The sequence below is a fragment of the Sylvia atricapilla genome, chromosome 1 (genome assembly GCF_009819655.1).
Source record: "Sylvia atricapilla isolate bSylAtr1 chromosome 1, bSylAtr1.pri, whole genome shotgun sequence".
Taxonomy (NCBI): domain Eukaryota; kingdom Metazoa; phylum Chordata; class Aves; order Passeriformes; family Sylviidae; genus Sylvia; species Sylvia atricapilla.
In genome coordinates, this window is record NC_089140.1 from 65,163,351 (window position 1) to 65,188,121 (window position 24,771).

At 41.9% G+C, this 24,771-nt stretch overlaps 1 protein-coding gene across 2 annotated transcripts in view; it reads left to right on the top strand.

Moving 5' to 3' along the window:
- Positions 1–24,771, top strand: part of NEDD9 (neural precursor cell expressed, developmentally down-regulated 9) — a 74,199-nt gene extending 49,428 nt beyond the window's left edge. For both annotated transcript variants that reach the window (XM_066324757.1, XM_066324748.1), the window contains exons 2-7: positions 2,621–3,061; positions 18,141–18,242; positions 19,098–19,199; positions 19,631–20,854; positions 21,177–21,266; positions 22,147–24,771. In XM_066324757.1, coding sequence (XP_066180854.1) covers positions 2,621–3,061; positions 18,141–18,242; positions 19,098–19,199; positions 19,631–20,854; positions 21,177–21,266; positions 22,147–22,638 — 2,451 coding nt within the window. In that variant the 3' untranslated portion in view covers positions 22,639–24,771. The remainder of the gene's footprint in view (positions 1–2,620; positions 3,062–18,140; positions 18,243–19,097; positions 19,200–19,630; positions 20,855–21,176; positions 21,267–22,146) is intronic.

Sequence of the window (24,771 nt, forward strand, 5' to 3'; positions counted from 1 at the left end):
TAGCAGAATATGCATTTATCATTGATTTAGCCTGCTTGGTTTGTGCCTCCCTCACCCAGCTGTAGTATCTCCTTTAAATAGCTCCTCTGTGAAAGTCTTCTTTAAGTTGCACAGGCTCTAGTCCCATTAGTAGATTTCCCCAGTGAAAGACATGCTAGAAAGAAATGTGGAAGGATAAGAGATGAACTTGAATATTGAGATTAAGCAGGGGCTTTTGTTTTCTGAGTGTCATGGACTCTGCTAAGCAGCGTTGGCACAGCAAGAGCATAAAGGTAGTGCTCAAGAAGAGATCACTGGTTTTGATCATGCTTAAGTAATAGTTTTACAATCCTGCCAAGCATGGACAAAAATTGCTCCTTGCTTTATCTATATTCTGTTATCTTAGTGTTACTGACTGATGAGCTGAGTAGTCGCACATCCGAGGGAATGGTGGGCCCCAGTGCTGCTGTTTACATGGGAGTTCAAAATGGCAATCCTGCTTTTCCAAGCCAAAGCTTAATTTATACCAACCTCACTAATGATGCTGATGAAAGGCAAAGCCAGTGTTTCTCATACATCTGAAAGCTGATCTTCCATTCAGAGAAGAGGAAACTGATCTCGTGCAACCTATTTCAACACTGTGTGTCTTGGGAAACGCAAGTTCACCTACCTTTTATGTGATATCTGAGCTTATTCCCTTCCACCACCAGTCAGCCCTGCGCACAACCTGCTGCACTGAGCAAGGTCAAATGAAAGTCTCTGTCTCGAGGAAGCACAGGAATGATGAGGAAACATCACTGTGCCAACAGGGAAAGATATAACAAGTGAGAGATGATAAGAAAAAAAGTTCAGATATGTCCAAAGAGGAGGATAAATACAACAGATAAAAACACTAAACTGTACTCGACGCTATTCATTTGACATAGGAAAGATAAATCATTAAGACAGCTGCATATCCTTTTTGGTGGATTAGCACCATTTCAGTTTGTGTGCTGCATCCAAAAATTTCAGCTTGCACACTCCAGATCCAGGGCTCTGTGTATTTTTTCAAGTGCTTACAATTAGATTATAACTATCTCTGCTGACCGCCTTCACTGAAATCAGGCAGTCATGGAGCAGTTGTTTCCAACACGTCTGGAAATATCACTGGAGCCAAGAAATTAAATCTTTGTGGCCTTTTCGAGGGGTCCAAGAATGTTAGTGCAGACAGCCTGCCTACTTTCCATTGAATACCTTGGCCAGTTACTCAGAACTGTGGATGTGCCATAAAGGCCTGCAAAAAAAGAGGAAAGGGAGGTAGTTCCATCTGTGAGAGGAGGAGGTGCTTATTAGTAGCACATCACAGCCAACAATCTTACATCAGCTCAGAGCTGGCTTAAAACTTCAGAGCAGAGGTACTGCTGGGGGTAGAACCCCAAGAGGACAGAAGTCAGGGCAAGCTGCAAAGCCTGCTTGAAACATTGGGAAAATGCGTGGGGCTGCATGAAGTTCATTGTGTTAATGGTACTGCTCCACTTGACATAGTCAAGCAAAATGCATCTAAGAGTGCTTAAACTATGTTGACACGAGTCAAAGACGCTCCTTGGCTGTCCTAAGGCTCCCCTTAAGTTCCACACAGAGTCTCTTTGTGGTGCTGGTTGATAGCTACATTCTTACATTCATTGGCCCACAGAGATGGGTACCGCTTTCCTCATGGCACAGGCACGACCCTACTTGGGGTCAATTTGGCACACTATGTTTTTTAAAATTATATTTTTCTCTTTAAGATATTTATACAGAAGGTGGAAGTCAGAGGAACTATGTTCTTTGAAGTTGTTTTGGAGGATTTTTTTTTTTTTTTTTTTTTTTTTTTTTTTTTTTTTTTGTGTGGTGGTGGTTTTGAGGGGAGGATGTATTTTACCTATTAAGCTACAGCTACGCTGTGCTGTGCCCCTGGAGAAGTTTGCAGAGAGTGAGAAGGTGCAAAGCTACATGCAGAGACAAGCATCTCAAAACCTGTGACATTTTGTCACCTTGTATTTTAGATAGTTTTTCTTACCAGGTGGTCTACAGATCCATAACTTTAAGGTACCTGCAGATGTCAGCTAAAAAAGCCAGGCCACTGTCTTTACGCTAATGGGATCTGCACCTCCATGGAAAGTTTTTTTTGGGACCCCACAAATATAAAAATATTTGGGAAAAACTACTCTGGATTACTCACTCCTTGTGAGTCTTGTTCAGGTTTATTTTTAATGGCTGCTAGCTGGCTGTAGCAGTACACAGAGCATGTTTATAGGGAAATCAGTGTCAAGAGATGAAGGTACAAGCCCCTCATTCACAGGAAGAGCACCTCAGTGCCAGGAGCAGAACTCTCCTGACTTTCTGCCTGTTCAGGTGACTAGGCCATATAAAGAGCTTCTATCTGATTCACTGTTGCTGGAAAACTTCTCACTAGCAGTGTTGCTAATGCATAAACCTCTCATTTTTCCAGCTTGGGACAGAGGAATCCTCTGCCGTATGGTTTTTCCATGTTGTTTTGATTTCCCGCACACTTCTTTTTCAAGTTCAGTTCTTATTTCTTATCACTTAGAATGTGCTTGAAGATACAGAAAAACACTGGCTTGTTTGTTGATTTGCTCTTCTCGCCTTTGTTTCTCCCCAGAACCTTATGGCAAGAGCCCTGTACGACAATGTTCCCGAGTGTGCAGAGGAGTTGGCCTTCCGCAAGGGAGACATCCTGACGGTGATAGAGCAGAACACCGAGGGGCTGGAGGGATGGTGGCTCTGCTCCTTGCACGGCCGGCAAGGCATCGTCCCAGGCAACCGTGTGAAGCTCCTGATAGGTCCCGTGGTACAGGACAGTCCTTCTGGCCAGGATGTGCCCAGCTCTGGACTGATGAATCAGCCCCTCAACCACCAAAAGATCTACCAGGTGCCGAGCTCGCACGCCTCAGCACGGGACCCTGTCTACCAAGTGCCGCCTTCCCACCAGAACCAGGGAATTTACCAGATACCCACTGGACATGGTCTGGTGGGACAAGATGTTTACCAGGTGCCACCCTCCATGCAGAGGTGCATTGATGGTCCGGCTGTGACTAACAAGGTGTGTGCATTTGCTTTTACTTCTTAACTCCAAAGCAGCTCACTTGGGCTGAGAGAAGTGTGTGATTCAGGTTCCTCCCAGGCTGAAGCACATTTGGCCTATGGCACTCTCACTCACACTGTGTGTTCGAAAGAGCTGCTTCATCAAGATGAACTCTCCTACTTATTAATGAACAGTTACATCATCTGCCCAAGTAATTTTTGTTTAATTAAAAATTATATACTGTCTTGCTGGAACAGTCCCAATGGGTCTAAACTACAAAGAGGAATCGATGATTGATATGACAAGGGCCATACTTGAAAGAGTGAGGAAACAAGAGGATGATGATGATAATGAGGGATGTTTTAATGCTAAACCTAAAGCTTTTAAGAGTGCACTTGATGTTTATCTACAGTTAAATTTCTTGGTTGAAAGTGAGAGCTGCAGCAGCTCCGTGATGCAGCCATTACTGCATTATTCCATCTTGTGGGTCCCCCCTTATTCCTGCTGTTCTTCTTAAGTTCTCCACATCTTCTGCCACTCCCTCATTTTACATTTACAGGGTACCTGCCAGGTACCCTGGTGACTGAAAAGGATTAAGGAAGATATCCAAGGAAGGAAGTATTACAAAGCTGAAAAGAAATTCTTTCAGTCCCTCCATTCCCAGTTCAGCAGCTCCACATATCAGCATCCTCCCTACCTTTAGAGCTTAAAGCACAGCATTAATATCCAATTTATGTGAGTGGATGATGGCTCTCTCAGGAAGTTCTTTACTGTTTTAAACTTTCATCTAATTTAGACTGGCAAGACCATCTGTTTTGTGGTTTCCCCCCCATCACCCACAAGTCAGCCTTTTTCATATCAGGCCTTTGGAAGACATCTTCTGGTGCTTTTATTTCCTTGTTATAATTTCATTTTCCTTGATAAGAATAAATGGATTTTTTGCCTTCTGAGCAAGAGAGAAAGATCTGTGAAACCATTCCAAGTCAGTTTATAAAGAGGTTTGCTTGCTCAGCTTTTCCATAGTTATGCTTTATAGACTGTGCAGGGAGATAATAGGAGAAAATTGCACTTGCTGCACAGGCAGAGATAGGAGCTTTGTTGGAGCAATTACGTGGGTTTTCTTGATAAGTCCTGTGTATTTTCTCTCATTTTCTTCTTTCCGTATAGACTACATACATTGAAATCTTTTGCAGGGACAGTATTGTTTACCTGTCCACAGTGGATACTCTCCAAGGTATAGTGAGCTCCTGGTAAATAGCCTGTTGATAGGGCAGCCCAAAAGAGATCCCATTTTAGGGTATGGCTGTAGGAAACATTTTACAGCAGTGTTCAGAGGTGTCTCAGCTATCCAGCTTGGGTACAGGAGATGTAGAGAGCCGATCTACACTGAGGTCTGTAGGAAAGCCCAAGGTGTTAGTCTGGAATGAACACTGTGTACCTTCATTTTAGTACCTGCCTTGCCTAAATACTATTAGGATCGTTTGCTTAACATGATGAATGCGTGTTTCTACTCCACACGGAAAGAATTTTCCAACTGATTAGAGGTTTCTTCTCCCTCCTCCCACTCTCTCCAGCTCCAGTGAAAATAACAGGACATTCTGCATAAAGCTGTTGGCCGCTAGGACTGTGTTAAAACCCTTGAAACACTAAGAGACTGAAATCTTTGTTTTAGTCTAAGTGCAAAGTTCTTGTTGAGATAGAAAAATCGGAAGCTATAAAACGCCTGTTTTCTCCAAGTTTCTGCCTAGATATTTTTTCAGCAACCTTGATTATGAATTTTTCTGAATTCAAGTCACCTTTAGAAAATTATCTATTTGTTGGAGTTGCGACTTGTTTTCATTTAATTCATTGCAACCCATGAAAGGCCAGCTGTGCCGCTCACTGTAAAATAACTAAACATGCACGTTTATAAAGCATTTCATCCTCAATCAAAGTAAATACCAATACTTAGCCCTAGGCAATATTTCCTGCTTGCTTTAGTCCCGACTTAAATTTATTTAGCCTAAGAGTCCGTAGTCTCAGTGTTCACTGTGTTGTATTCGTGGCTGGTAAACCTCATGGCAGCATCCTACTCTGATCAGAGGTAGATGTATATCTCTTCTTCCTCGGACCTGCTCAGTTCTACACTGAAAGGAGCCCATTGGGATTGAAACCGTGGCAGGCAAGAGACAACTTACTAGGAGTGAAGGAGGTGTCTGAGGTAAAACTGCTCCATTCTTTATCATCCCGCTCTTGCTAAGCTGCTTTTTTACAGCTACAGCTGCAACTCTGCTAATGCCTTTGTGAAAGAAAAGCCTAATTAAAGGGAAGCACTTTAGCACTTGTCTCCTTTGTATGAGGAAACAGTCTGCCCTCCGAATCCCCCTCCTCTAGGGATTAGTAAAAACAACCCTTAATATAAAGAAAAGCTGGGCATCTTGAAGATTTGATTTCAGGTCTCTTTGCTTTGTCTTCCAAAAGGAATAATATCTTTTCTCAGACTTGTGACACCTGCTTCAGAGGCTTAAACAAGCCTCTCTGCCTCCTTCCATCAGCAGAATCAGGTGGTCAGCTAGATGTGTATTTTGGTAGTCTTAAGGATGTTGAAGAGTTTTGCTGCAAGTTCTTGCTGTATGCAAGTGTTCTCCCTTCCCACAGCAGGAAGTAGAGAAAACTGTCCTCTGGACTCCACTCTAAGCAGGACCAGCAGCAGTTTCTGTGTTATCCCTTTCTGCACGTGTCTGCTTGCTCCCCTTGTGCAAACGTGTGGCTTGGCTGCCATACAGGTCTCGCAGGCAGGGCTTAGGAGCTGCTGTCAGGCAGGAATTGTCTAGCCTCGAGCAGCAGTAAACCAACAGCAGGCATGTTATTAAGCTGTGCTGAGGTAAGGCATCTCCTTAGCCAGCTAGGCAAAGTGAGTCAAAAAGGAGGCCTGAGGCAGGTAATTACAGTGATTAATTGATTCTGGCCAAACTGGTTGCTGACAACAGAGCTGTATTGGCTCCCTCTATCAAATGAAAATAGCACCTTCTAGAACTCACTCTACCAATGGCAGAGATAAGGAGAGGTGGTTTGAAATTAGCCTTGGGTAGCCCCAGGCTTTTGTAGCTCTGCTGCAAGTTCAGTCACAAAACAGTTCCATCCATAAGTGTGAAGAGCGTCTGAGGAGCGTAAAGGGGTTAAAGCTGTATCTTAGAATTTATTCCCTCTTTCTGTGCTCTTCCTTGGAACTTACTCTCTTTTGCTGCAGCCAGCAAAGAAAAAGAACCTTCAGACAAATCTGACATTCAGGAAACCTGGATTTTATCCTTATCACAGAATTCTGCATGGTCTTGAGTGGTGCTTCTCCATCTCATCTGCAAACTATGAGGGATAATTATGAGTGAACTCATTTTGTTCAGATTGCTTTAAGAACATCCTTTGGCTGTCAATGCAAAGATTGTTTTGCTTCTGTGAATAATTATTGGTTCACACCTAAGCTTTGAAGTAGGGAAAGCTACACATGAAAAAAAAAAAGTCCCTGCCATAATTTAAACACTCATTTTCTGCTTCAGTGTTTCCCCTAGCTGATCTGTTGTGTTGTCCCTGCCATCCTGAAAATAGCATTGGCCAAAAAAATTAAAGGAATTATTTCCTTGCTGGAAAACAGCTTTCTGTAGGAACAGCTTTCTGTAGCTCTCAGGAGAACTGTTGGTCAAGGAAACTCTGCACAAAACAGAATGAGACTGATGTTTGACCAGGGAAGAGGCTGCACTGTGGGAGTTACCAGCCCTGAATTACAGCTCCCACAGGGAGCAATTCAAGCAAATAGAGATTAATGCCATCTTGGAACAAATCACCTTTTTTGTTTGTTGGTCTGTTTGAACTGGATTGCTGCAGTACAGGAAACACTCAGATTTATTCACCTTTTAAAAGTGGATGGAGCGGAATAGGGAAGGAACTCATCTTCATCCCTGGCCTATTTCCAGGTATAAACATGTCCTTGACAAATCAAGGGTTTCACACCCTGCCGTCCTACTATCTCTGCCTTTATCAAGAGGTCACTGCCTTCAGCAGGAGGTTTGGCTAAACCATGGCTATGGGAACGGACCTTTTTCCCTGGTTTTTATTTATGTTAAGAGTCATGCTGGTTCAATGCACGAGAAAGTAGAAACACCCCCCTACAAGCAGCACCACCCTGACAATTCTGGCACAGACTTCAGTAGCAGGAACCAGTTAGCCACATTATGACATTTTTCCTTCCAATTACACAAGTACTGTCCTAGCTGGAAGCAAACAAATGCCTCCTTATAATGTTTGTTCCAGAAATAAGCCTACCTTTACATTATTGTCTTATTCTCCTTGCTCATTTTCGTATTTATGAAGTAAGAAGAGAAAGACATTAAGCACAGTAAAGAGTTGGGTGGCAGATCATTTTGTTATCAGAAAGAATGGGATCATATCTAATGTTTTGCAGTTTGTTGGTAAAATGTATTTACATTCCAAGATAATGTCCCCATTTACCCTCAGGCCTGTAATACCACAGTTTCCTGTGATGGGGTTCCCATAAATGGCTCAAACAGGGATCATATAGTCCCTCTTTTCTTCTGCTTTCACATTATGAACTCTACTTTCGGGGGTTTGTATCCCTCGTAACAAAATATTGCTGCAGTGTTAAAAGTGCTGAACACACAGGAAGTTTGCTGAGTGCAGCAGGAATGGCAACACATACCTCAACACTCAGAGCTCGCTTTCACAAAGTGTGCTCTAAAGGATGAAAATACCTCAAATTAAATGCAAGCTCAGTGCTTAAGACAGCACACAGCCGTTTTCTTAGGCTCAGGAGTTTCCCTTGTAACTTTCCATGTGACATTAATAGGAGAACAACCATTTTACTGATAAAAAGTCCGTGCAGTTAATCCCTCATCCACAAGGCAGAGTAAGCAGTAGTTAAGTCACTGATGCCATTTGTAAAGAAGTATTTCGAGAAAAAGACTGCATTTTATTAGGCTGAGCAAATATATGAGCTCAGCATTACTCCCTGTTCCTCCCTGAGCACAGGGCTCTTTTTCATCAGTTCTGTTTGTAGACCAGGGGCCTGCATTTTTCCCCCTGGAGTATCAGAATAAAAGGCCAGTCCTGCAATCTCATCCAATAACCAAGGTCTCCAGGGACACAAAGCTGTCTGCACAAGAGCAGACTATTTGCTAAAAATAGTAAAACAATAGTAACTGTAATAATAGAATAAAAATGCAAGCTTATGGGCTCTTTCTTGGTGGTTAGAAACCTAGCTGAACCTTTGGTTATGTCTGAAACAAAACACCAGATTCAGGTAATCTAAATTGTCCTGTAAGTACTAAAAACTAAGCACAGCAGCAGAGCATTTTAGGAAAAAAATACTCATGAGTGGAAAACTGATTGTTCTGAAAGTGAATCTCATCATAAGGAGGAAGTGTGGTTTCTGGAGATAGGAAATGGGTAGATGAAGACAGGTTACTGGCCATCAGAAAATAGAGTTCCAGTAAAATCTAAAGTCTTGGCAGGCGTTCTATGATTTTCTTGGATGTTTTGATTTGGAGGATGACTAATTAGCATCAGAATATCATCATTCCATATGTTTGCATGAAACATTTCAATTTTTCTTTTTTTTATATACCGGGGTAGTATAGCATTTTTTTTTTTAACATGAATCTAAATTAATCTTTCTCCCCAAACAGACTGTTAAAATGGGAGCAAAGTGAAATTAAGGTAGTTAAGTTCCTAGGAGACAGAAACCTTCCATAAGCCAGTCCATCCCTAATCCTTAAAAGACAGTAATATATTCCCATTGGGTCTTATCATTACAACTTTTACATATGCACAATCAGTCATGGCTGAGGTCTGGTATAATTATTATACAGATGCAAGAAACAATTCAGGATGGAGTTTATATCTGTTTCAAAGGTGTCTATGCCTTCCATAAACTTGCCAAAGCAAGCTGTGCTTATCTAAACACCACTTACTGGAAGCACTTGTGTGTACAGCTGCCCTGAGACACCCATACAGAAATGGAGCCAATACAGCTTGTGAGCCAGAGAACCTCCACAAATCAAATCAAGTCAAATCAAATCAAGCCTCTTCCTCATGGAAGGTTGTATTTGCCTCTCTGTCTCAGAGCAGCGTAACTCCCAATTTAAATGATTTAGGGACACTTCTATTGTTTCTGCCCAAGTGTACCTCTGAGAACACTCTTGTGGAATTGAAACTCTCTGGCAATGCTTCTTCTCAACCATTTTCTTTGCCCACTGGGAAATGCCGATTCACAAAAACTGAAAATGTTGACAGGGAAGGATCTGTTCTGAGAAATGTCTTAAAGGAAGGGAAACAAGAAGTCATGGAAATACCCTGTTACAACCATTCCCAAATGAAGCTTCCTCACCTCCCCCCCAGTCTAGAAATTCAATATAGGAGGAAAGAAATAGCAGAAAAAAAGATGAAGCACCTCAAAAGAATTAAAATTATTTGTATGAACTGAACAGAACTGGTGTCTGTTTGTGAGCCTTTAGGATTTCATGTCATTTACAAGACTATGCTCTCTGTCCTACCTGACTTAACACCTCATCCTTTTTCTTTATTTACTCTCCTCTGTCAAAGTTGCCCTAAATTTGGGCTTCTGTCTTTGAAAGGAGACACTCAAAGTATTACCAGCACAGAAAACAAGCACCTGTTTGCAATTGGTCCTTCATGTAACAACTTTTTTAAAGTGGGGAGAGTAGACAGACAGGGATGGCCAAAGCAAGATACTCTCTTTTATCGTGGACAAGAGACCCAAATGCTGAGGTGCTGACTTTTGCCACATACTTTTCATTTATCAAAACTGCAGCTCAGATCTAATCGCAGTTTTCCAGAGAATGCTTTAGCAGACACGAATATTTCTCCAATAAATTTATCACACAATAATTGGGGGGATTCTTTCTCTGTAAGACCCATCCATAGACATTATTTCAGAGTTCATGTCTATTCTATCACCAGTCCTGTAACACATCAGCTCTTTAGCTTTGTTGGCCAATGCATGCAAAAATGATGATGTTTCTGTCTGCCTAAATATGAGTGATTGTCATGGAGATGACATGACACTGATTAAACTCCTATCAAGAATGTTGGACAACTATCCTCTTCACACTCCTCTTAAAAATGCTGATCATTTAATTGTAATGGTATGATTTGCTCATCTCTCTTGTTCTCTTCCTTTCCTCTCAAAAATGGGACATTCTCAGAAGTGTTGGTTTGACTGTCTTTAATTACATTTTGCAAGCAAGAATGACTCTTACCAGAATCTTGGAAATACCCCTTCCCAGTCAGCCTTGCACTTCAAGGCCAGCCAGCACCCAGCCTGTTCCACTGAAGCAAGCAGAAATCTTGCTCATTACACAGCTGGCAGCAAGCCCTAGAGCTGATGTGAGAGGGGGCAGGATCATGTCACGAAAACATCATAAAATAAAGAAAAAAAAATACCCAGTCAAATCTCACCCGTGACAAAGCTGTTGAACTTTTTTTGTGTGCTTTGTACAGCTCATTAGGTAAGATCTGGAGATGCAGACCTTTTCATCTGCATTTAGTTTGCAAGCATGAACATCAGTGAGAAAAAATTCAATGGTATCATGTAAAGCTACAGCTAATGCAACTATACACTTTATACAGCCCTGTTGTTTTATACAAATAAAAACCTAGGACATTTATGTAACTTCACAGGTTTATTTTTTTTAATTGTTTGTAAAGACAATAAACCTGCACTTCAGATTTAGGAAAAATACAAAACTGAAAAAACAGTGTAATGACCCTGCTTTTGTGTAGTGATTAATGGAATAGGTCACACCAGAAGTTAAATAGTCAGGATTAGGCTAGCAGTTGGTTGCAAAAGAGTTGTGATGTCACATATTTTATCTTAAATTTGTTTCACAACTTCTGCTCTATATCTTCAAGACTCACAACCCAAAACTACTATAAGTCTTGTTGAAGTAATACCACCTCAGTATTATAACACACATTTTCATTACATACTGTTGTTTACATGATAATTCCACAAGACTGGGCATCTACTGGTGAGACACTCCATAGGCACATTTAAAAGTTTCTGTTTAAATGCCCGAGCCTGCAGAGTTAAGCATTTTTAATTTAACACACCATGAATAAGTGACATCTGGACCTGTTTTAGCTTTTGAGAGCATTACCAGCAGAATCTTCATAGGTGTAGGTCTTGGACAGCAAATGGAGAAAAAGAGTAGGAGAAAATAAGCAGGCTTTTTGAAGATGAAAGCAGCATTTAAAAAAAAAAAAAAAAAAGAAAAAAAAAAAGTCAGTTCTGTATCAGGGTAGTATTTGTCTTGTGTTCTTATCTTCACACATGTGAATATTCTAAGAAATCTGAGTGGTGAACACCCCCACAAGGACAAGCAGAGGTGTCACAACACGCCTTGGTGCCGCATTTCTTTTTGCCCTGTGCTACAGCTGATAACTCACTCAGCCCAGAAAAATCAGTACAGTTTCCTCTTGCCTGGCAGAGGCATTTGGGCCTTTGCACGAGACACAACTCATAGCTGAGCTACTATGTGCATCAGAAGAAATGCCTCTACAGACTTCCTCCGTTCTTTTCCAGCTTGTGACACTTGATCAAAGCTCTCCAACAGCTCAGCCTTGGCTCAAAATACTACCAGAACATTTTATAGTGGCCCAATAGTCATACATTACTTGGATTAAAATAAAGTGTTATGAGTTCATAATCTAAGACCTATAGCAAATTACAAACCCAAACATAGGTAAGAATATCCTTAACACATGTAAAACTCCAACCTATACTCCTTGGCAGCAGGGAAATACCCTGTGTGTTATTGTATACGGCAAATAGATACATAAAAACATGATTGCTTGGTTTTTTTCAGAGCAGGCAGCAGAAAGTGATACAGTAGGTATTACTGTCAGGAAATTTATTATCAGTCAATGGAAATCCTGATGCAGTTTGCAGAAGACATGAGTGGAAACGCTATGTGCTTTTTGTAAAAATGACAAGAGTTTTAGCCAGCTGGCCAGGTTCTTTCAAATACCCAAATTACCTTAGCGACTCTGTTTTTCAGCCTAACCTTCCTGCAGTTCAACTTAGCCTCTGAACCTTTCCCAAGGGGAAGAAAAAAAAAACCCTCAAAACATTTAAAGAGACACACATGGCTTACTAGATACATGCAGCAGAACAGAAAGAAGAGCCAAGAGGTCTGATCTGACATCATTCAATGGCTGCTGCCACAGCCTTGCAAAAGTCCAGGAGTGCAAGAGAATAGGGACTCTTTTCCCCTTTTCTCTCTGATATTTCCCTATGTTCTCTCTTGTCTATTTTATACTTGTTACAAGCCGAAGAGAGCCCAGGTGGCTGTTATATATCCACTTAAGGGGCTCAGCAACAGAATTTCAACAGTTAGAGCTTCATAGTAAATTTAAAGAAATAATTTACAACAGTAAACAGATGCGACTTTTTTTTTTTTTTTTTCTCCTTATGCTTTGATTCATTTTTTCCCACATGCAGGCTTTATGCCAGCCCCCTTTCATGCACCACCACTTGGCCTCCTCTTCCAGGGCAGAACTCTTCCCAGGGTAAGCAGTGGATGGCAGTAGCTCTTCAGCTGCTGAGCCCTGCCCTTCACCTGTGGGGTGGAGAGCATCGTGGGGTGAAATATGTTTTAATACAGTTCTTTGTCCCAATTTAAAATATGTGCCCCTTCTTTACTGCCTTCAAAAACCGCTATTTTAAATCTATTTAAAAAGCAGTCAGTAGGCATCAGTGGGCTCTTGGGACTGAGAGGCCATACTAGGAAATACCAAGCTGCCCTTTTTAGCTCCCCTCTGTGGTTTGGGTGGGGCAAGGTGTTACAGACAGGCAGTTCTGTCATCTGTAAAACTCACTTGTTTCCATCATTTTGCATATCAGGAATTGCAGTTCATGAGAACAGGCCAAATTCCACCCTCCACTGTACCACTATAAATTCAGAGTAATTTTGTTTGCTTCAGTAGTTTTATTTGCTCTTTGTCCTTGTGAAACAATGTAAAGTATAGTGTTGTGTATCTGCTGTAAGCATGAGAATGGTCTTCTTGTTGCCGTAGTTAGGAATGTTCTCTGTTGCAGCCTAACATGCATTTTAGTCCTGGAAGAAATAGAATGTTGGTTTTACCCCCCCTATATTTAGGAAAGCGGGATTTAATGAACCACAGGACTGGATATTTTGTTAAGTACATGCACATTCAGCTCTTTTTTCTTGGTTAGGGACATGCCATTGGCATGGAAAAGACCCAAGTAATTGCTTTTGGAAGAGCATGGTCTTCAGCAAGAATAGAACAAACTTTCTGCTCAGTTGTCTTTGTTTTGCAGTCCTGAAAGTTTGAAGGCTCATTACATGTTTCACCAGAGCCAAAGCTGTTAGTTGCTCTGCACGGATTAAGTGGTTAACAATGTTTTGAGAATGTTGGGCTAGATAGTTTGTGGGAACACCATCTGTTTCCTTCAACACGTAAACAAGGAAAATTGCTGGTTTGAAATGCAGGATTATTTTTTTATACTTGGATGACCACAGGCATTCTTAAAAAAGAAGAGGTAAAAGGAAGAATAATCCTTGTGAGGTATGAAGTGCAATGACATTTGTTAGAAAATAAATTTGTGAGTGCCAGACAGGGCTGCTATCCCTTTCTAGAAGTGGGTAATGTGGAACATTTCCTTTGCACTCACCTCCTTCCTTCTGAATTTATCTTCAAAAGTACACTACCATCAAAAATAAAACCATAAAAAATTTTTCAACAATGCATTGGGTGGGCTGAGCATCCCATTCAGAAACAGCAAGTTAATTTAATATATTTATGGGTAAATATCCAAAATCGAAAGTTACTTCTGACTGGGTTTGGTATCTTTCATACTTCATCTGCCCAGCTACCCATGCTTTCCTCAGACAGAAGAAGCAGTGCAACCCCATGTCCTGATGTCCCATGTGAAGGCATGGGTGTAAGGACAAATGCCCTACATTTTCCCTTTGTCAACTAGTGTGACGTTCTTTTAATTATTATTACAAAATGTTTACTCAAGATAAGCTTTGGTGATGAGCTGCTTCTGTTCTGAATAGACTAGGAAGAAGCAGTCTAGAGCATTTTTAGCTTGATGAAAAGCATTGGAAGGAAAGAGGAGTGGAGGTACAACAGGAAACATTCTTGTACTCAGTGCAGATCAGATTATCATCTGCAGGGGATTTTGTTGTGAAATTGCTCATGACATGTTGTTACTGGATAATAAGCCTCCATGCAGGAAAATATACCCAAGTCACAGGGAGAAAAAAGCTGTCCTTCATGTTATCAGCAAACCCTGGCTATTGCTGGGTTTTTTTGAAGTCATATTTTCAGCCTTTCATATATCTTTTTGGAAAGCTTAAAGAGAAGCAGACATAAAAACATCCGATGCGTTTTTATTTAGAAAATAAATGCTGCCGCAAGTAGAGGTGCTAAACCCAGTCCTGCAGACAGCCCAGGTCTTCTGTTCACAGTTGCACTTGCAGGCGGACTTCACTCATGAATACTCAGAATCAAGCATTTTGTGCTTTAACCTCTCACTTTCTTTGACAATAGCTAGACACACCCAGAGCAGGGTTTTGTTTCAAGCAAATGAAAGAGTGACACTGCTTGACCACTGCTTCAGGCCTAGGAAAGAGCAAAAGTATCTAGATGATATAAAAAGTCTTGCAGTGTTGAGTGAAACTGGCTTCCTTCATGTGGTCCATTTGGCTTTGGTGTAGCTTTTTAGGACTGTGTCACAGCACAGTAAATAAAACCAGCAGCCTTGTTGTGTTGCGAATCTTTCATATGGCATCCGAAATGTCAGGATTTTTTGAAGAGTGAGAAATACCTCTACAGATGAAGTACAGGAGTAACTGCAGCTGCATGAAACTCCTGTATGCAAAGTGAGGGAGAATTTCTCTGCAAGTACTGGCCGTGAGCAAGCTTCTCTTCCATGCATGTTCCAGGCTCCATGGTGCAAGGATATCACTTGCTTTGTGACCAGGACTTTTTGTTACAAAAGCAAAATACCATGTTTACCTGTAAGAAGAACGATTGGTTTTAACTTTTGTGTGCTTAGAGACATGGCTTAGTGGTGGACTTGGCAGTGCTGGGTTCATGGTTGGACCCAGTGATCCTAAAGGTCTTTCCCAACCTTTTGTGATTCCATGCCTTGTTACATGTGCTGCTTGGATCAACTCCCTTTTTTATATTAAAGGCCTGTGATTTTGTTCATGGAGATCAATTCTCTGAGCAAGAAAAGAGTGGTGGTATCTTTTATCACAGAATCACAGAATGAACTAGGCTGGAAAAGACCTTTGAGATCATTAAGTGGAACCTGTGACCTAACACCTCCTCATCAGTTAGACCATGGTACTGAGTGTCATGTCCAGTCTTTTTTTTAAAAATATCCAGAGATGGTGACTCCACCACCTCCCTGGGCAGACGATTCCAGTGCCCGATCACTCTTTCAGTGAAGAATTTTTTTCTACAGTCTAACCTAAACTTCCCCTCACACAGGTTAAGACTGTCTTATTCTGTCAGTCGTTACCTACAGAAGAGACCGACCCCTATGTGGCTACAACCACCTTTCAGGGAGCTGTAGAGAGTGATAAGGTCTTCCCTGAGCCTCCTTTTATCCTGAAGGAGTTCAGTCATTCAGTTCCTGGTGTAGAACAAAACTGAGCAAGTGGGTATAAAAATTTCACACTGAGCAACCAATATCTGTCTTTTTGGAGCCTGACACTGCATCCTGCATTGTCCATCTAGGCAACAAGGAGCAGGTGAAGCAGAGCAAAACTGCAGCAGTGCACCATTCCTCCTGCTTCCAGCACTGCGTGGGGCCTCTGGCTGCCCGCCATGAACACCCTGTTGTTTCTTTTCTCTGGGATGATCAAGTAGTTTCCCAGCATATCACCAAGCAGCCTAATGGCACAGTGTTCACGGCAGCAGAAGGGCTGGTGGAGATGGGCTACCCAGGAAACAGTCCTTTGTTTTACTCTTCTCCCAGAGGATCACTTTACCACACCAAATGACTCATTGAAGCAATTCCATGGTTGTAATTTTGGAGCCCTTGGAAGGAACCTCTGAGTAAACATGGCTTAAAACCAAATCCTTCTGTTCTTGACTTGAGTAGAAAGCATTTGACTGGCAGTACACAGCTGGGAGGAAAAAAGTGATGCAAAAAATACATGGCAAACTGTTGTAGTCTGGTCACTAGCCCTCACTGGGAGAAAAAACATGAAGCAGTGATGCTGATACAAGTTAGAATTTTCTCTGGCAGATGGAATAATTCCAGAATAACTGGAGAATGGCCTGGGAGGAATACTGTCTGGAGTGAGCCATTATGAGAAGCTTCTAGTAACTTCAGAAAGAACTTCCTTAAAAGTTTTGCCCATAGATACCTTTTACAATGCAGTAGGTGAGTCTGTGGGACAGGAATGGCCTGCCATAAATGTAATATTTTTAGATTCTTAAAAAAATAACCTTCCTGTATATGTAAGCCCTGTTAGCCACACACCCAATTAAGCAGGCGTTCTCTCATACACAGCAGCCTGGAGACTATCACTTCCAGTTCCTGTCCTCTGATGCTAAATCAAGGAAAAGCACTTGGAAAAGCCATGGTCTTGCCCCACCTGCCCGGCGTGACTGTTCCTGCTTTCCCCAAGGCCCACACAGTCAGGGCAGGGGCTGGTGCTGCCTTGGGCTGCTCACTGAGTCAGGGCTGTACTCGTGCTGGCAAGTACAAGTACACCCACCTTGGGGGGGAATCCAGTGGTTATTTCCATGTCCATGGTACAGGGACAGAGACTACACAGCCAAATCTGGGAGGCAGGTGAAAAGAAGGAAAGCCTGTGTTAACATAGTAGAGGTAAGGGGTTGGCATGAAGGACTTTCCCTGAAGACCTCAGTCAAGAAAAACTCGCTATGAAATCCAGCCAGGGTCCAAGGATTACTATCAACAACAATTGCCATGGGATCCTTACTGAGTGTTTGGGTAGGAATGTTGTTGGTATGTCTCACATAGATTTCTAAGGAGAGTTTGGAAGCTCTGGTATAAAATTTTCCCCAGCCACATTTATATGAGCCTATGTAATTTGCCATTTTGTGCTTTTGGGTTACAGTATCCTTATCTTTTTTCTTAGAGCTAAATAGCACCAGCAGACGTTAAGATGTCAGTATTTCCACTACAAACCCAGTTCTCTTTTGGGGTTAGGTAACATTTCTTTTATACCACACGCTACTGAAATTCTGCTGTGCAGATGCTGTCCAAGACTTAGGGCATTTATTTTTTCACCAGATTTTATTTGTAGTCATTATGGTAGTTAATGGTATACAAAATATCAAAAAATGTGAACTCTAAGCTTTCTTGTTTTTCAGAGGCTGTTATTGCATTATATGCTTCAAGAATGGTTTGACATTTCCCATGTCTTAACCACTAACATAGAAAAACCAAGCAGAGACAGCAAAATGGAATGTCCTGCTTTGGAAGGTTTAAGCATGGCATTTCTATGTAAAGAATTTCCAAAGCCACAACTCACACTCAGTTCTCCAGGATGATATGCTGTGGAGCACAATAACACACAAAATCTTGCTGGAGTAGGTGGGAAATATCTCTACAAGCAAAGGCCATAGGCTCCCAGAGCCTAAACATAGTATTTTAGGCCTCTGACAGTGAGTGAGGACACTGACACCCAGTAGGATCAGTGTACACAGCCCTGATTTCAGTGAGTGGCTGGTGCAGCCATCACCTCCTGTTATGGGAAGAGGTCAATGAGAAGAAAGGACCGGGCTCTCAGACCTGCACAGATTCTGTACTTGACAAATAGAAGACAGAGTAGAGCACTAGCAAACACTCATGTCAGGGCTGGTCTGGTAAGAAAAAAATCGGTGCATTTGTAGCTGCTAGCACTGATTTTAGGGTGTTCAGCTCTCAAAAGGGTGTGCAGACTGGTGTTACTAACATTGCCAATGAAGCATGAATGTTAACAGTGCTGGATGTTATACCTTGTGTAGTTACAGAGAGAACATGCCAAGATCCTCAGAGACTTAACATTTCCTCTTTTTCCTTTACCCACAGGTAATAATACCAGTCAGGTCAGGACAAGGTTATGTTTATGAATTCTCTTCCAAACACCAGAAGGATGCCTACGATATCCCTCCCATTCGCCCTCTCCAAGGGGTAGGTACCAATAAAAGTGCCAACAGGGCTGACAGAGCACAAAAGGTGATGAATTTCTACCAGACTTTTATGAGCAAGGCAAGTTCTCTCATTTCAGAGAGAAAATATGTTTTAATTAGATGCTGTGGCTTATTCACAGATCACAGACGTATTTCAAAGTTTTATTTGATGTTGACTAAGATTTGGCAGCACACCAAACGCGAAAGTCCCATTTGTTCTCTCTGTTTTGATCAAAGAGTATATCTAAACAGAATAAACTTGCTGCCTGGGAACATTTTTTTCCCTGTACTTTGTTGTTGCATAGTTGACAGTAATTCACTCAGTAAGGGTAAAATTATCGCCTAGATGAACAGCTGCTATGCAGGGAGTTGTTTTCACCACCTATTGACTGTACCACGTCACTGAGCTTGAAATATATCATTGTTCTGGGGAGTACCCTTAGCAGTCAGTCCCCAGGACCACAGATTTGCAGAGGGGATGCTGGCAGGGCCTGGAATTCAACCACTCTGGATGTAAGAGTGTGATCAGTTCTGGTCACATGTGCTCTCCTGTTCACCCCAAGAGGTATCTGTAATAGACTGACCCTGATTTACTTCTCAGGAGGGAAGTCAGCCGTGGCTACATCTCGCCATCCTGTTGTCCACAACACTGACCAGAGGAGACCTAGCAAAGTGCATTTCATCCTGTCCAAAATTCTAGGCAAATCCAAGATGTTCTCCCGTATGAAAAAAAACTGAAGAGCTCTGGTCACGTTCAAACTTTCTGAGAGGAAACACAGAAAGTATGAAAATTCATCTAATAGCAGAGCTTTCCCTGAGGTGACTTGTTTCTGTAATCAATTTCTTCTTTCTGCAGATATATGACATTCCCCCCACAGCGGTTAAGGGGCCTACACTTCCAGTTCCCATGGGAGAAGCAAAAGCTTTAGGAGTGTATGACATACCACCTGCCAAAGGGGTAAGCATTACTCTGTTTCCACAAGATCCTGTATTTTTGTGTCTGGCCAAAGACATGTTCTAACAAGGGTTCATGTATGATCCTGAAGGAAAAGGAGATTCAGTGCTTCAAAAACTTCCGCAGGTTTTTAAGCTGTTGAAATTGGTGAAGTGAAGCACTGCATCAAAATTAAGGTTATAAACTATAAATTGATAATTAGACCTACATTATCTTTGTGGCAGCATGCCGCCTCTTTGGATTTTGCTGCTTATGGGAATTTGCATCGAGATGAGTGATAAAAAGTGAGATATTAAAACTGACTCTCAGTCAAACTTAAGATAAGTAGCTGACTCTTTGAAAGTCAATAGCAGATCTTCCATCCCAAATGGAAGATGGTAAATATTTTTGCTATTCTAGTCAAAGGTTTCATGTGGTTTTTTTCTGTGATTCAGGTCTATGCTGCACCTCCATCTGCATGCCAAGATGATACAGCCCTGAGGGAAAACTTTCAGGATTTTTCATCTGCAGTGGGCCACAGTGTAAGACCAGAAGGAGTATATGATATTCCTCCTCCCATCACCAAAGCAACTGGAAAAGAACTTAATAGATTTTCTCCTGAGAGCCTGTTATTGCCAGGTGGAATGCCACAGACACAGAGTGTTTATGACATCCCTACGAACCATCAAAACCATTTTCTTGGACAGCAAATTGCACCTGAAAAAGATGTTTATGATACCCCGAGGGGAATGGCATTCCCAGGACAACAGGCAGGGCTCAACGAAAGTTCCATTGCAGAAGGAAGAGAAGGTGTCTATGATGTGCCACCGCCAGTCCTCCAAGACAATAAAGGCTTACAGGATGTGACTGATGGGATGAATAGGTTGTCTTTCTCCAGCACAGGAAGCACAAGGAGTAACATGTCCACCTCGTCAACAACATCAAAAGATTCTTCTCATTCAGCATCAACCGCGCAGGACAAAAGACTAATCCTCGATCCAGACACTGCTATAGAGAGGCTTTATCGCCTCCAGCAGATGGTGGAGGCAGCTGTCAGTCACCTCACAGCCTTCATTACACCAGACTGGCGGTCCTATGGATACATGGAGAAACATATCAATGAAATTCACGCTGCTGTGGATAAAGTAGAGCAGTCGCTGTTGGAATACCTCCAGTTTGCCAAAGGATCAGCAGCCAATGCTTCCTGCCTGTCTGAGTTCAGCCTCCTCAACAAAATGAGGAGGGAGGTGCAAAGGTTGGAGGACTCTTACCAGATCCTTACCCAAACCAGTCATGACTTGAATAGCTGCAACTGGTCTTTGAATGTCCTAGCTGTCAACAGAGTGCAGAACAAGTGCGATGACCTGGATCGGTTCGTTATGGTGGCCAGGACAGTCCCGGACGATGCCAAGCAGCTGACCACCACTATCAGTGTCAACGCAGAGCTGCTCTTCAAACAGGCACTGGGCAGCTCCCATTTCAAAAACATACCAGAGAATATAATGAACACTCCTGACTGTGTGTATGACAGCCCTCAGATGCAGCGTCATGGAGAGAAAGCACAGAACCACGGTGGCTCCCTTGCCCCGCTCCTGAGCAAAGGCCAGCACCCTTACAATGCCACCAGTGAAGGCTCGGAAAAGAGCTGGATGGATGACTACGATTATGTTCACCTGCAGGTAGGTAAACCCAGCACCTTGTTCTGCATGAGGCCGTGTAGGAATTGTCTGTGGTCCTTGTAGAAGCTTCTTGTGGGAAAGCAGCAATCAGTCGCCACGCTAATGCATGTTTGAGGTTATGATATGATTACTTCCTGTCAAATAGGACTGTTGGGTTTCTAATAGTTATAGCCTTTTGCTGTGCCACACTATCCTTTCATCTTCTGTACTCTTGGTACCAGGGGAAAAGCCAATACAAAGCAGCCTCTTTCTTTGAGCTGTGAGCTGCCATTTAGCTCAGGAGCAGTTTTGATTTAACAGTCTCTTGTGTTGTGCCAAACAGGGGAAAGAAGAGTTTGAAAGGCAACAGAAGGAGCTTCTAGAGAAAGAAAATATAATCAAGCAGAGCAAAATGGAGCTAGAACACCATCAGGTATGTTCTCCCGGGTGTATAATTGCCATAGTTGCCCTGAAATGCAGCATTCCTCACACGTAAACATGACATCACGGACATCACTGGTCAAATAGAGCAGGAGGGGCCCTTCCCTTAGCAGTGTGCAAAGGATACAGATAATTTAAAAAGCAAAGAGTTTAAAAACTCTAAAAGTTCACCATGGAAGAGGAACAAGCTTCTGTGGTCAATCACAGCGCCAGCTTGAGAACTTGGCTTTTCTGACCCACCATCCAGGGCCTTAATTACTGGACCATACTGAATACATGTGCCACTTTCATGTCTGATCAGGGAACATCAACATCGCAGTTTAAATATTGTGCTAAGCATCACTTTTAGTTCTAAAAAAGTAGATTCACAAGATCGAGGGCTGTCACTTTTCCCTCATACTAAATGTGATTTCAATATGATTTCATTTTTCAATATGTTGTTGCCATATCGTATGGCATAAAATTGTACAAGCAATGAGGAGGTGAGATTTAAAGGGTTTTCATCTCAAAATCCCACAGAGATGACAACTTTTTAAAGATTGTGTAGGAGTCATTGCCACTTGGATCCATCTCTCTCACTTGTGATTTCAGAATACTCCAAATGAGCAACCGCCTGTAAATTCAGAAGTTTGGGTTGTTGGGTTTTTTAATGCAGATGAGGTGTTTTGGATGTTTTTCCCTTCTGAACTCTGCACGTTTGGTTTTAAAGTAATCAAAGCACTCGATCCGAGAAAACGTACTGTAACTTTTTACTTAGCATAAGGTCAAATGTAGGATACCCAGGGGCGTCCTGAGGCACAAACTGAAATCGTAACACATAACAGCGTCTTACTAGAGTACTTGCTGATGGAGGCTTTGGTTTTTCCTTTCAGATCAATCAGTTTAAACGTCTGGAGCAAGAGATCACCAAGCCAGTGGAGAACGACATCTCCAAGTGGAAGCCCCCGCAGGCCCTGCAGACCTCCCATGACAGCCGCCTGCTCTTGTTCTACTCCGACCAGTGCGAGACTCACTTCAACTCCCTCCTGAACGCCATCGACGCCTTCTTCAGTTGTGTCAACTCTTCTCAGCCCCCCAGGATCTTCGTGGCGCACAGCAAGTTCATCATTCTGAGCGCTCACAAACTTGTGTTCATTGGGGACACGCTCGCCAGGCAAATGACGACTCAGGACATGTGCAACAGAGTGATGAACTCCAGCAACCAGCTGTGTGAACTGCTCAAGAGCGTTGTTCTGGCCACCAAGGCGGCCGCCTTGAGTTACCCCAACACAGCATTCCTGCAGAAGATGGTGGACAGAGTAACAGAGCTCTCTCATCACGCACAGTTGTTCAAACTCTCACTGGCCCAAATGGCGTCCTTGTGAAAACCCAGCAGAATCCAATCCATGGGCAGCAAGGCTGCTCTTCTGAGCAGACAAACTGGAGCTATTTTTATGTAAATGTTATCTTTTTTTAGATATTTTTTATTAAGTATTTTAAAAACATTCTTATGCATTAGAGAGTCTAATTAAATCAGGGATCTGGGAATCTTGTTTGGTTCTGTATTATGTTTCTTATACACATTTAGATTTGTATACACGGCGTATATGTATATGTTGCTACCTTCCCTAAAACATCAATTAAGCACCTTAAAAATTACATGTCAGGTAAACGGCGCATATCTTTTGTATATACAGCCTGTTTCCTCAGCATATTTGTTAACTGGATGCTGCACTCTTTCTTGTTTCATTCGATCTTGATGCTGGTGCATGGACTTGGTTGTGAAACCTATTTGTAGCAATCCATGAAGCAAGTGTAATGGTTCTCATAGAACTCCATTCCCTTCTTAGAAATTACTTTCTATAGGTTAATTCTGTGAAGTTTAACTCCTCTTGATATTATTTTGTTGCATAAAACATTTGGTCATTCTGACCAACATAGATGCACAGCTGCAATGAGCAACATATCAAGCAAGGCGTACAGCATTTGGAAGAAAAGCATTTTTAGGCCATGTAAGAAACAGGACGTTCAAAGGAGGAAGGCAGAATTGTATATATTTAATATCTTTTGGCATTCAGATTTCACTGTTTCTAATAACTGTGCAACATGGGATTTCAAAACAGTGGATGAATTCCCAGCGATGTAATTTCATACATGTTTACTTTGTATGTCCTTGCATTGGCAATTTAATTTAACAGTCAGGCTTGAAAGGCTTGTTGTTTATGGACTCAGAGTTATCCTGAGGGTATCCCAGGATCCATCTGGCTTATCTTTGAGGCTGTGGATGAGCAGTGTTTAAAAATACCAATCCCTTTCAGAAGGATTAACATACAAATTGTATTTCGTATGGAAAGAAAAGAGCTTAATTTGAAATAACAAATATTTAAACATCTCTATAGCATATACACAATTTAATGAAGAAATAGCACTTAATTTTCTAAGAGGTATTACTGGGAATTAATTGTTTCTGTTGCAATTCTGACTTCCATTCAACTACTGGGCTTTTTTTGTGTAATTCTGTTGCATAGGTGCTGGTCTTTTCTGCACTACACTGTTGCCAAAAATGATGTTCTGTTTTAATGGGACCATTCCATCAATAAGTATGCACAATCCCACCTAGTAATCTTCAATGTAGACCCTTAAAAACTGTCAGCAGAGTGTTAGGCTCCTCCAAAAATTTAATGTATGCTGGTCGCTCCAAAACCCATATCAGCTTGTCATCATTGCCTTCTGTGAACCCCCTAAAAATAAGTCACAGAACACCATTTGCCTGCAGTTCCCAGCCTAAAAGCTGTGCTTCAAAGTGAGCAGTAGCTCAGGAAAATTCCAGGTGATTCTGGCATTTTTAAAGCAGAAACACTACTATCCTTACTAATTCAAGGCAGTCCCACATTAATGTGTTCAGTGTTCGCCTGATCTCTGGTAACTACATGGTCATGAGATCAGTAGCACCTGGAAAACAGGTACTTCTCACCTCTGACTCCTGACTTTCCCGTTTCATAGCCAAACACGTGCCTTACTGAAATGGGATTTGTTGTCTTGTTGTCTAATGGTTCTGTTAGGTAACAGAACCATTTCAGCAGTGTATGAAACCCTGCAGCCTTAATGTATTGTTATAGAGCGAAGACTGCTCTTCACTACCATAATGTTCCAGAGTGCAGAACATTCCTGGAAGCTCAGTGGAAGCCAGCACAAGCCCAGCTGGCTCAGGATGGGCTCCAAGGCTTGGCCTGGGGTAACATCCTGAAAGGGTAGTTGGGATTTTGTAACCTGTAACCGGTTGCCAGAAAGCAATCTGTGTGAACCTGGTTTGTATTATTGTTATTTGGGATTCTTTTGGATTTCCTTGTCCATTGTTTTCACTGTATATTCTTAAAAAGTGAAAATGTGTTTCTAAGTGTAGTGGTTATGTTGATAGTTTGTGCTTTCCAAAGGAGAACCATCATTGAAACCCTGTATTACAGTTTGTTATCTTGTAGAGAGTCATTTTGAAATGATTAAAATTAAAAGCTTTTTTT